The 12,971-nt window shown below is 54.0% G+C and overlaps 1 protein-coding gene across 2 annotated transcripts in view; it reads left to right on the forward strand.

Annotated features, from left to right (window-relative positions):
• Positions 1–204: 204 nt before the first annotated feature.
• PECAM1 (platelet and endothelial cell adhesion molecule 1) overlaps positions 205–12,971 on the forward strand; it is a 52,708-nt gene continuing 39,941 nt past the window's right edge. For both annotated transcript variants that reach the window (XM_008271715.4, XM_008271716.4), the window contains exons 1-3: positions 205–671; positions 756–782; positions 12,204–12,497. In XM_008271715.4, coding sequence (XP_008269937.3) covers positions 614–671; positions 756–782; positions 12,204–12,497 — 379 coding nt within the window. In that variant the 5' untranslated portion in view covers positions 205–613. The remainder of the gene's footprint in view (positions 672–755; positions 783–12,203; positions 12,498–12,971) is intronic.

A 12,971-nucleotide genomic window follows, 5' to 3' on the forward strand; every position in this document is an offset into this window, starting at 1 on the left:
TTCCAGCAGAGGAGGGAAGAAACAGACCTGCTCCCGGTGGTCTGGTGAAGGGGCTGTGTGTTTGGGGGTGCAGGCTGGGGCAGGGACCCCAGGAGGCAGAGGCACCCCCTGGGGCTGCCTAAGTCTGCCATGTGGAAAGAGTCCCCCTCCCCCGGTAGCCCCTTGGGGAGAGGCTGGAGGGTGGGAGGAGCCCCTCTCTCTGCCGTGAGAAGGGCCCCCAAGCCCAGGAGATGGAAGGTCAAGAACGCGGGGCAAATGTCACTGGTGTGAGTGTGTGTGAGTGTGTGTGTGTGTGTGTGTCTGCCCTGCAAAGAAACTAAACAAAGGGGTTGCGTTCAGCGGGCCCTCAGGAAGGCCAGTCATTTCCTGAGGAACTCCCAGCCCAGCCCACTCCTCATTGTTCCCAATTTCCAGCAATGGCCGCCATTACCTGACCAGCACCACAGCCGGTCTCTGGTCTCTCCGCAGGCGCCGGGAGACCTCGGCAGAGTGCTTTCTGCTTCCCGCGGAGCAGGTCTCTCGTCCGTGGCCGGGAGGGCACGTCTTCTGCCCCAGAGGCATGGCCGGAAGGCAGAACTGAGCGAGCCAGGCGGATCTCGATCTCAGTGTGCAGATGGTGTGGGACCGGGCGGGCACCATGCGGCTCGGGGCTCTGCTGGCGCTGCTGCTCTGTGAGTTGGACCCTGTGTCCCCTTCGCTGTAGCCTCAGGAACGTGGAGCTTCTGAAATCCAACTCTGTCTTCTCTCTCTTCCAGGTTCAAGCCTCGAGGGTCAAGAAAACTGTAAGTGGTGATGTCTCTGCACGGTTGGGGTGTGTCTGTCCTCTGAGAACGCTTATCCATTGCTTGGGTTGAGGTCTAGAACCATTGAGAAGTTTAATGCATTTTGGCATTTTTAGAACCCAAAGCCCATCTCAGTTCTAATCAGTGCCTTGCAAGGCTGTGTCTGGTTTTCTGAACCCTGGTGGATCCCTGCTGGGTTAGTGAGGTGAGAAAGAAGCCAGCGAGTCCGGGATTGTTGTCATGTGCGACTGTAAATTGTTGCTTTTCCTATCCCACCCCAGTGGTTTTTAGAAACAAATAAGATACAATCCACTTGTGGATCTCAGTAAGGACGGGCATGGTGTGCACGGCTGCTGCCCTTTATCTCCTGAGTGATGGGTAACAGCAGCTGGGTCTCATTTCCCATCCGCTTGTGTGGCTACGGAACCGCCTGTCTTTGAAGTCTGGTTTCTCCTCCGTATTGGAGGTGCCTTTGAGTGTTCACTCTGAGATAAGAGGAATTTGTTCTGCTTCTGCCGAGACCACGTGCGGGAGAGGGCTCGGCAGGTCTGGGGGCTGTGAATGGAGGGAGACTGTTGGTGGAGATGGGTGGGGTAGATTCTTTGTGTCATAAAGAATTCAGAGGAGACAGAGGATGGTGGGAAGCAGGGTAGCAAGATTTACTGGGGTAGCACATCCGTCAGAACGGGAGGGACAGAATCGGAGAGAGAGAGAGAGGGTGCCCAGTCACTCGGACTGGGGAAAGCAAGGTTGCACGGTTTAATGGAGAGAATACACCCGGCAGGCCAGGCGGGCGGCTCAGCGGAGAGCTGAGAGCTGAGCATGCAGTCTGCATTCAGGCGAGGCATGACAGGGGTGCAGCAAATTGGCTCCGCACAAGTGAAGTACCTGCTCAAGGCTAGCTGGTGGGGCCGCGGCTCTGAGCCATGGCCAGCACAGGAAGGGCCGTGTGTGGCCACAGGGAAAGCCAGCTCCCCTGGGCTTGGACCCCTATAGCAAACAACGATGGCAGCATATCCTTCATCTTCCTGGCCGTGTGACTAAGCCTGCAAAATGACCCGGTTGTCCCCAGGCCAGCCAGTTACCCGGTGTGGGCACTGACCCTCCGCTGCTGGCACCTGGCAATCCACCTGGAGCCACAGGCGTGACTCAAAACTTTAAGAGCCGTTTCACTTTGCCTTTTTATACTCTTTTTTCCCGATCTGTAAAATGGAAATGACAACCTGTGGTATGGAGTGAGAGCAAGGTTGAGATTAGGAAACAGAGATGACTCGGCTGCTGGCTTGAGCTTATTAGAAAATGACAGGGAGGGGACCAGGACTAGGACCATCTTGTCCACCTCTGCAGGCACAGTGCCTGCCCCACCCTGTCTCCCTCTATCCCCTCCAGCCCATGCGCCCCAGCTCTTTTCTAGTTCCTGCCTAGTGCTTTACACTCAACGAGACAGACCCCAGCTACAACCCACTCCCCGACACTGGGCAGGGTCTACCCTGGGAATGGCTGGCCAGGGGCTGGGACCCCGCTGCCCTCCTTAGGCCACACAGGACCACCTCTCTCAAGTCCCCCACCCCATTAGCCTCAGTTGATGACCTCAGCTCCCAAAACAGTTGCCTGCAGGAATTTCCCGCCCTGGTGGGGGCTCATCCGCCTCCTGCCTCCCGCTCCCGCCTCCTGCCCATCCATCCTCAGACGGTCAGACCCCGCCCACACCCCAGCCTCCCGAACCAGGACCCCTCAAGCCCCTCACACCCATACGTTCAATAAACACAGCAACTAAATCTTACTCTCCTAGTGTGAAGAAGCCCTCCCGACCCACCCCTCCACTATCTGTGTCCCTGTCCAGCCCCTTCCTGAGAGCAGCCTGGCCCAGCCCCACACCCCTGCTGCAGGAACTCTCCCTAAGGGCGTACCCGGAACCTCAGTGGCCAAAGGCAACAAATCCTTCCTTCCGGGCTGGCTGGACCCCAAGCCTCCTTCCTTAGCCTTCTAGCTCCTCTTGCAAGTTTTTCTCCTCCCTCACTTCCCCCAGGCGAGACTTGGGGGCTTGTCTCCGGGTCTGAACCCCAGCCCAGACTCCCTGCGTTTACCCTGTCTGGAGCACAGGGCACCCTTACCTGGCCCAAGTCCAGCCTGAGCCTCAGGCCTAACCCTGGGGCCAGCAGTGCGGCTCCCCCAGTCACCTTACAGACCCCACAAAACCCGCTGCTCCCCGGGCAACTTTGTCTGTCTCCTGGATCTTTCTCTAATTTAGCTGGTGGCTCCCACGTCCTTCTGGGAACCTCCTCCAGGAAACTCAGCTTCTGCTTTTTATTCACTCCCACGAGACCTTCACAAGGTGTGCTGGAATATGAACAGTCTATGGCTCATGTCTGCTGCATTTAGCACATTCGCGATGCTGTGCACCCCTCACCATCCTCCAGTTCTAGAACATCTTCACCACCCCAGAAACAAGCCCCCCAGACCTGCTCTAACATCCTCGCGTCTGCCCCTTCCCTCTTCCCCACCGCACCTGCCTGCTCCGGCCTGGCTTGTCCCCAGGGCGGGCAAGGCCCTCCACTCTGGTACCACCTGGGTTGGGGGTGGGGGAGTGGGGGGAGATGGGGGGAGTGGAGGGGGGAACAATACAGGGCATGAGACTGAACTGAGCTCTTGAAAGAAGGCAGGATAAAGGGCAAATTCTGATTTTACCTACTTTCAGGGCAAGGAGCTAGAATGGCTGAGGCTTATGTCCCTGTTCCATCCCTCCTGGCTCCCTGGGCCCTGGTGGGTGGGTTCTCCTGCCTGGCTCATGCCCACAGGCCCTGGTACGTGCTGTTCTGCCCAGCTCATGACCCTGGGCACTGGTACATGCTGTTCTCCTGCCCTTGGCCCAGCGGGCTCCCTGCAAGGGTCACTTCCTCCAGGCTGCCCTTTTTTTTTTTTTTTTTTTTTTTTTTTGACAGGCAGAGTGGACAGTGAGAGAGAGAGACAGAGAGAAAGGTCTTCCTTTGCCGTTGGTTCACCCTCCAATGGCCGCCGCGGCCAGCGCGATGCGACCGGCGCACCGCGCTGATCCGATGGCAGGAGCCAGGAGCCAGGTGCTTTTCCTGGTCTCCCATGGGGTGCAGGGCCCAAGCACCTGGGCCATCCTCCACTGCACTCCCGGGCCACAGCAGAGGGCTGGTCCAGGCTGCCCTTGACCTCTCCTGGGCAGCCCTTCCTCTTGGTGCTCGCCGGCGTCATTGGACGCCAGTCATCTGGAGCTGCACCGTCTTGACCGGGCAGCACAGATTTCTTGTTTAGCCGTAAACCCAGCGCCTGGCTTAGGAGCTGGACAAACAGCTCAAGGATGAGAACTTGGGCTGCACTTGGAGATGCTCAAGATTCAGGAGAGGAGCTGGGCCAGCACGTTCCGTGCTGAGCGCAGGAGTTGCTCGGGGACTCCCAGTAGTTTTCCTGCCCTCCTCCCCTCCCCCTCCCCACCTCTGAGTCATTTCCAGGTCGAGGGCCAGGTGGCCGGCTGAGTCACCATGCCTTATCTTTCCAAGGAGCATCAGCCCCCCGCTGACTGGTGGCCTTGAGGTCAAGGATGCGGGCCCCATGGCTGTAGTATTTGGGGATCTGGCCTGTGGTCCCTGGGTGCCTTGTCTGTACCATGGCAACTGGGCAACTTTGGACCCTTCTCCATCAACCGGCAACCTTCCTGGTTGAAAAGATCTGGACTCCCAGGCTGTTCCACAGCCCCTGCCTTCGTCATGGTGCTTCCAAACCTTTCCAGGGCTCAGTAAGGAGAGCTGTGGGCCCTCTCTCCGGAAAGACACCGGTTCCTCCCACACATGCACTTCCCAGGGAATCGGGACCCCAGACTGAGCAGTCAACCCTGAGATGCATCTACGGTGATTGAACTTGGCTGTGTGTGGACAGCTGGTTTACAAGGAGGAAAATGTGTTCTGTATTATTTAGAGAAGAGTTAGAAATTTTTCAAGATAGTTTGAGCGGCTTATTAGCTACCTACTGCTCCTTAACAAGTTACTGCAAAACTTAGTGACTTGCAATAACATAATTATTTTTGTTTGTGTTGTTGCTATTTTCTTCACAAGAATGTTTGCATATGTATAATTTTGTGGCTTCCTTTGACTGAGGAAAATATATATAACAGGAAAGGACTTTTAAAGACACACACACATTTATTTATTTGTTTATTTGAAAGGCAGAGTTTCAGAGAGAGGGAAAGAAAGAGAGAGAGATCTTCCATCTGCTGGTTCACTCCTCCAATGGCCACAACAGCTGGGGTTGGGCCAGGCTGGAGCCAGGAGCCAGGAGCTTCCTCTGGGTCTCTCACATGGGCGCAGGGGCCCAAGCACTTGGGCCATCTTCTACTGCTTTCCCAAATGCATGAGCAGGGATGTGAATTGGAAGTGGAGCAGCCAGGACTTGAGCCAGTGCTCATATGGGATGCCAGTGCTGCAGGTGGCAGCTTAACCCCGTGTGCTACCATACCAGGCCCGAGGTAACGTATTTCTTAATCTCACACAATTGGAGTCAGGAATCCAGCAGTGACCTTGCTGTGTGCTTCTGGCTCAGGGCCTCTCATGAGACTGCAAACAAACTTGCTGAAGCTGATGGGAAGGTGGCGGGGCCCAGGTGATTTGCCGCTAAGCTCCCTCACCTGGTGGGCCTTCCGTGGGGCTGCTCGTGGCCCGGCAGCTGGCCTCGCCCAGAGCTGGTCGTCTCAGAGGAAAAGGATTACGATCGAAGCTGCAGCGTCTCCTGTAACCTAGTCTCAGAGATGACCTCCCCAGCACTTCTGCAGTATTCTGTGGGTCATTTAGAGCAGCTGTGGTGTAGCGGCGACCACATACAGGTGTGACAGCAGAAGCCAAGGACCACAGGGCCCTGACGTGAAGGCTGGTGCCAGCCAGGGGCTGGTGGTCAGTGGTGGTAAGAGCCAGGCTGCTCCTTCCACTGCCTCCAGTGAATGGCACCTTGGGTTAAGACAAGGAGCCGGAGCTCCAATCTGGATGAATTTTATGCTTTTTCTTCTTCCGTCTTCTGCTCCTGTCCCCACTGTCGGTTCCAGCTGCCCAGAGGGATGTACTGCTGCGCCTGGGGCGTCAGCTAAGCGGAGTCACCTAGGGACAGGCATCAGCAGCCGGGGACACCTGCATCCCATACTGGAGGGGCTGGTCTGGAATCCTGGCTTTGCTCTGGTTTCTAGCTTCTTGCTAATGTGCACCCTGGGAGGCGTCAAGTGGTGGTGGATCAAGTATCTGGGCCCCTGCCACTCCTGTGGGTGAGACCCAAATTGAATTCCTGGGTTCTGCCTGTGGCCTGACCCAGCCCTGGTTGTTGTAGGCATTTGGGAGGTGAACCAGCGATGGGAGTGTTTCTCTCTCTCTCCACCAACCCCTCACCCCTGCTACCCCTCTGTCTCAAAAAAAAAAAAAAAAAAAAAAAAAAAAAAAAAAAAAAAAAAAACAACCCACACACAACAAAAAACCAGTTGCTTAGAAAGACAAGTAGTGGATGGCTCCATACCAGTGGACATCATCTCCATCATCTCCTCTGTAAAAACCCACTGCTGGGTGCTTTAGCCTGGTCCAGAGTGTTCAGGAGCAGAAGGCTCCGACAAAGGCAGTGAACTCAGCCTGGTTGCTGGGAACCCAGGCAGGGATTGGGCTGTGGGGTAGAAATGCCAGCCGCACTGTTTGCTGAACCCCAGGAGCAGGGCGCAGGGCTGGGTCCGGAGAGCGTTCGCTATGGATAGAGCTAAGGCAGAAAGAGGGACATCAGCCAGGGCGGGGGCCTGGGCAGGAAGCCCTCGACCCCTTCCGAGCTCTCAGCCACCTTGGCCTGGTCATTGTTCCCGGTAAAAATGCCAGGAAGGGCAGGTGCCAGCGTTCCCATTTTGCAGGAGGAGACGTGGTGGCTCCCAGAATCCCCTACGAGGACCGCGGGATCAGGGCTCTGTCTTCGGTCTCTGGCCCTGTGTGCCTGCCAGGGGCCTGGCCAGCCAGGGGGATGCCACTCATCCAGGACCAAGACAATCAAGCAGTGCAGTCACCCCGGGGGGGGGGGGGCGCCAAAGGGGGATTAGGGAACCTGGGAGTCTGCAGACGTCCCTGTAAATTAACCCAGAAATTTTAGAACTTGCTTTTATTTGGAAATTTTCCCTGGAAACGTGGAATGGAGACCCAGCTTTTAGGCTGTCCAGAGTGGATTTTGTTTCTGTGACAAATCTAGCCAGCGTTTCCCAAGCCCAGGTGCTGGGAATTGTGCTTCACTATTTAAACTCGGGTTCTCCTTCACACTTACTATTATTGGGCCCATTGTGTGGATAAGCAAACTGAGGCGCAGAGGAGTTTTGTAACTCGCCAAAAATTACACAGCTTGCTGGTAGTACAGGGAGGATTCGGCCCAGGTGGTCTGGCCCTATACACATCATTTCTGTGCTCCATCAACTCCTGGTAGAATCACAGGAACAAACAGCGTGGCTCCTCAGAGAGAGGAGGTACCCAGGTACGGGAGGACGCCCGCCTGTCCCTGAGGGGAAGACTGGGGGTTCGTTTCAGAGCAATGGCTGCTCAGGTGTTTTTGCTGTTGTTGTTCAATCGATGGCTCAAAGGAAAGGGGCAGGTGTGGACCGTTGTGCTCATTTTATTTTTATTTATTTTTTAAAGATTTATTTTATTTATTTGAAAGAGTTACAGAGAGGTAGAGACAGAGAGAGGTCTTCCATCCGCTGGTTTATTCCCCAGATGGCCGCAATGGCCGGAGCTGCGCCGATCCGAATCCAGGAGCCAGGAGCTTCTTCCGGGTCTCCCGCGTGGGTGCAGGGGCCCAAGGACTCGGGCCATCTTCTACTGCTTTCCCAGGCCACAGCAGAGAGCGAGATTGGAAGAAGAGCAGCTGGGACTAGAACCGGCGCCCATATGGGATGCCGGCGCTCAGGCCAGGGCTTTAACCTGCTGCTGTGCCATAGCGCTGGCCCCTGTGCTCATTTTAAAATCCTAGACATTTAAAAAAGTTTTAAATCCTAGAGACAAATGAAAAAAATTTTAAAGGCTTACCATTGTTAAAAGAGGGAAAAGGGGCCAGTGTTGTGGCACTCAAGGGATCCCATACGGGCACCGATTTGAGTCTCAGCTGTTCCACTTCTGATCCAGCTCCCTGCTGATGCGCCTGGGAAAGCTCCTGGCTTTGACCTGGCCCAGCACCAGCCGTTACTGCCATTTGGGGAGTGAATCAGCAGATAGAAAATCTCTCTCTGCAACTCTGCCTTTCAAATAAATAGAATAAATCGTTTAAAAAAGAGAGAGAGAGAGAGGTATTGCCAGTATCTCTGGCCAGCTAGCTAGCTATACCTCTTCTTATTCCAAAGAAATGATTTGTGACTACTTATTAAAAATGCATTGTGTAGTGTAAGAGCCCATCAATAAGCAAGTCAAGATGAAAGGAAAGAAAGGCCAACACAGCGGTAGCCCTGTAGCACACAACAATGAGTTGCAGAGTTGCTGGAAGCAGAGGTGAAACTTTGGCCTTGTGTTTCTCGGGAGCCAAAGCTTACCCATCAGAAAATCCTTGGGATCCCCAAAGCAGAAGTGAGTCGGTTGTTCCCCATCAGCACAGCTCTTCCTGGTGCTGTGGGAATCAGCATCCCAAAGACATCCCAGACTGTCAGCTTCCGAAACACAATTTCTTTGTTTAAAAAATTTTAATTTATTTATAAGAAGAAGAGGAGAGAGGGAGAGATAGTCATCTTCTGTCTGCTAGTTCATGCCCCAAGTGCCCACCACAGCTGGGGCTGGGCGTCTGGGTCAATCCGGGTCTCCACATGGGTACAGAGACCCAACTAGTCTCAACCGTCACACGCTGGCTGCCAGGGTGCACACGGGCAGGAAGCTGGGGCTGGGAGTGGAGCCAGGACTCGCACCCAGGCACTCTGACGTGGGATGCACGTGTCCCAGGCGAGGTCTCGGCAGCTGCACCAGGCACCCGCCCCGCAGTTCCTGAGAGCCTTGCATCTGTCTGCCCGGGCTGCCGTAACCAATCAGCACAGGTGATTCGCACATGGAAACTCATCTTCTCACAGTCCTGGAGCTGAAGAGTGCAAGATCAAGCAATGCTGGCTTGGTTCCTTCTGAGGCTGTTTTGCGTATGTGGTCTTCCGTCTGTGTGCTTGTCCCAGTGTCCCTCTGTGTCCAAATGGCCTCTCGGAAGACGCAAATCAGTCTGTGTGAGGACCCACCCTAACAGTCTCGTTTGGACTTCATCACCTCCTTCCTTTTTTTTTTTTTTTTTTTTTTTTTTACAGGCAGAGTGGACAGTGAGAGAGAGAGACAGAGAGAAAGGTCTTCCTTTTGACGTTGGTTCACCCTCCAATGGCCGCCGCACTGGCGCTCTGCAGCCGGCGCACTGCGCTGATCCGATGGCAGGAGCCAGGTGCTTTTCCTGGTCTCCCATGGGGTGCAGGGCCCTAGCACTTGGGCCATCCTCCACTGCACTTCTGGGCCACAGCAGAGAGCTGGCCTGGAAGAGGGGCAACCGGGACAGAATCCAGCACCCCGACCAGGACTAGAACCCCGTGTGCTGGCGCCGCAAGGTGGAGGATTAGCCTAGTGAGCTGCAGCGCCAGCTCATCACCTTCTTAAAGACCTTATCTCCAGGTTCAGTCACACCCCAAAGCCCCAGGGGTTAAGGCTTCAACCTAGGAATTTATGGTTGGGGAGGACACAGTTCAGCTCATCCAACCTCCATGCACTCCGTGCCAAAACTTGGTGACCGTGAGTCTTTGAGGGACCATGACAGGTGGACCAAGGATACAGAGTTCTGGAGACTTTCCTTAAGGGTGTCACAGAATACTGCAGAGTCCCCGTGGCCCTCGATACGGATTTCAGTTTCTGAGCCTTATCTAAGCTGTGTGACTGTCCTCCATCCCCCGCGGCCTCTGCAGTCCTCATCCGGCCTTCAGGAACCTTGAGTAAGGTCTGCACTGGAAGGCCCAAAGCCTGTGTACCGAGGGCCACCTCTTGTGTCGCAGGGCAGAGGGAGGAGCCGACTTTTTGTTTGTACTCACTTGTATGTGTCTAATGAGACTCTGGCTGGAGCGAGACCCCCAAGAAACGAACACTGGTAACTTCAGCAAAGGGAGGTGGGAACTCGGTGGGTGGGGGTAGGGATGAGGAAGAGACAGTCTTTACGTTGTTATCTTTGTCTTAGTTATTTTCCTTTTTCTTTTTTGAAAAATGTATTTATTTATTTGAAAAGCAGAGAGAGAAAGAGAGAGACAGACAGCACTCCGATCTACTGGTTCACTCCCCAAATGGCCACAACAGCTGAGGCTTAGCCAGGCAGAAGCCAGGAGCCAGGGACTCCATCCGGGTCTCCCCGGTGGGTGGCAGCGTCTCAAGTATTTGAGGCATCATCTGCTATTTCCCAGGTGCATTAGCAGGGAGCTGGATCGAAAGTGGAGCAGCTGGGACTTGAGTGGGCTCTCTGATACGGGATGTCAGCATCGCACGTTGAAGCTTAACCAGCTGCAATACAGCACCTGCACCCCTCTGTATTTTTCTTTTTTTGTATCTCAAGACTACAGAATTAGATTTACTACAATCCTTGGTTCGTAACACTCTCATCTTTGATCCACGCATAGTCACCTTTTGTTTTATCCCAGCCCCCAAAATCTTACCAATCCCTGTGTGTCTCCCTGTGTGCTCCTCCCCCAACCCCTCTCCCCTGGACAGGGACCACTACGCTGATTTCTTTACACTAATCTTTATCTCACCACCTTTCCACAGTCAGATTATTTCGGATTATCTGTCCGTAGGCTCTCTGGGGTTTTTACAGAGACTTCATATCGTCTGTCTTTGGATGTTTGAAGCATTTAATTTCACTATCCACTCAAAAATTTAAATAGTAAATTTCAAAGCCTATGATTGCTTTATTCACACTTCATGGTGGTAGGTGAAGTATGAATAAGGCAGGAGACTAACAGTGTGGATCAACACACAGCTCTCAATCCAGTCCCTATGCTGGATAGATAGATAAGTGAATAGATAGATATGGATAGATGGATGGATGGATGGATGGATATATAGAAGATGAGTGAATGGATGACAGACAGATGGATAGACGGATGGACAGATAGAAGACGGACGGATAGATGGATGGTCTCCTTGAGGACAGGAGGAGACACGTAGGGATTTGGGAGTTTTAAGAGGCTGAACACACCTGATTTTCGGGTCATAGACTTCACATACATTTCCCCTGAAACTTTCCACACATCATTGATTCTTTCTAGTCATGTGCAGACCATAAGATTTAGAGAGTGAGTATTTTATAATACTGGCTAAGCCAAGATCATAGTATGGATAATAGAAGAGAGAGGGCTGAGATGTTTTGAGGTACAGCTAGGGGCATAACAGGGACACCTTGTGGGCTGCAGGAGGACCCATGGGCAAAATCTTTAAAAAATAGGCCAGTCCTGGTATTCTCTGAGGCATGGACCTAAGTCCTGATCCGTAAGCATGGTCCAGAACCTTCTACCTTGGAATATTTCATAGCAATGGCCTATCACCCACCAACCGGCAGCCAAAATCATGACAGCAATTTAACCTAATCAATACATTGAGTTTGTTTGGGGGAGCATCTGTTTTTAAGTGATCTGTCTTCCTACAGCCTACTGCTGTAAATTAGTCTCCAAGTGTGCTCTCTGCTTAGTTCATTGCCATGGACGGCCTATCCAGTGATGCAGCCCGTGGGTTTCTAGTTACACCCACCTATCAGTGCTGGAGGACATCAGCTGCGCTGGTGGGCAGCCTGGTTTCTGGGGTAGCTGGTTGAACATGGCGGCTGCTCTAGGTGCTTGATCATCGAGGAGAACGTGTGCGCGGTGCTTCTCGGCGGCAGGTGGGGCAAGAAACAGGGGTGACCGCTCAGAGGGGCTTCAAATCTCCTCCACCCTCCGGTGAGGCCGCTGAGCCCATCAGATGAGAAACGCCAGCCGGAACTGAGCTAATTTGGGCGGGTCTGTGTGGGGAAGCAGAGCTCCTGGGCACGACCGTGTGGCCTTGGAATGGAGGCAGCTGCTGTCTGGGCTCCTGTGGTGCTCGGCTCTGTCCAGGGTGCTTTCTGGCTGCTGCCCTGCGAGTGGCTGACGAGGCGTCACTGCCCCCCTTACCAGAAAGCTCAGAGAGGTCACGTGCCCAGGGCCACATGTCGGTGTTGAGACACAGTCCCATGCTCCCTCCAGGGCCCTCCTTGTGTTTGTCCCACTCAGCCACCTTGTCCTGGTGAAAGTCGGAGCAGCTGAGTGCCCCACTGCACACACATAGTGATTCTCTGCAGGCTCTGGGACCCCTGGCCACATCCGACGGGTGATGGTCGGCGGGATGATGTTCCTATGGTAACAAGCGTGTCTGCCTTCCTTCCCTCTGCGCGTAGCTTTCACCATCAACAGGGTCCACATGGAGGGGCTGCCGGACTGGACGGTGCCGAACGGGCAGAACCTGACCCTGCGGTGCCTCGTGGACATCAGCACCACCTCGCACATCCAGCCTTGGCGCCGCCTGCTCTTCTTCAAGGATGATGTGCTGTTTTACAACGTCTCCTCCACGGACAGCTCCGAGAGCTTTTTCATCCCCCAAGCCCGGGTCTATAACTCTGGGACATACAGATGCACGGTGCTTCTGAACAACAAGGAGAAAACCTCTCCGGAGTACCAGGTGTCGGTGAGAGGTGAGTCCCTGGAATCTGGACACAGGTGATGAAATGTCAAACGAACGCTAACACTGGGCTTGTCATGCGTCTGTCCCACATGAAGACATCAGAGTCTGGGACTCGCATTGTGGTGTAGTTGGTAAAGCCACCGCCTGTGACGTCAGCATCCCATATGGGTGCTGGTTTGTGTCCCAGCTGCTCCACTTCTGATCCAGCTCCCTGCTAATGGCCCAAGTGCTTGGGCCCCTTCCTGCCATCGGGAGACCCCGATGGAGCTTCTGACTTCTTTGGCTTGGCCCAGCCCTGTGACCATCTGGGGAAGTGAAACAGTGAGTGGAAGATCTCTACTTCTTTCTCTCTTTCCCTCCCTCCCTCTCCTCCCCACCCCCATCACTCTGCCTTTCAAATAATTAAAATATATCTTTAAGAAAACAAACACTGGATTGTGCAGTCATTCTATTTAGGTTCCCATCCAGGCAAGTCACTTCTATT

Source organism: Oryctolagus cuniculus, chromosome 17 (genome assembly GCF_964237555.1).
Source record: "Oryctolagus cuniculus chromosome 17, mOryCun1.1, whole genome shotgun sequence".
Taxonomy (NCBI): Eukaryota; Metazoa; Chordata; class Mammalia; order Lagomorpha; family Leporidae; genus Oryctolagus; species Oryctolagus cuniculus.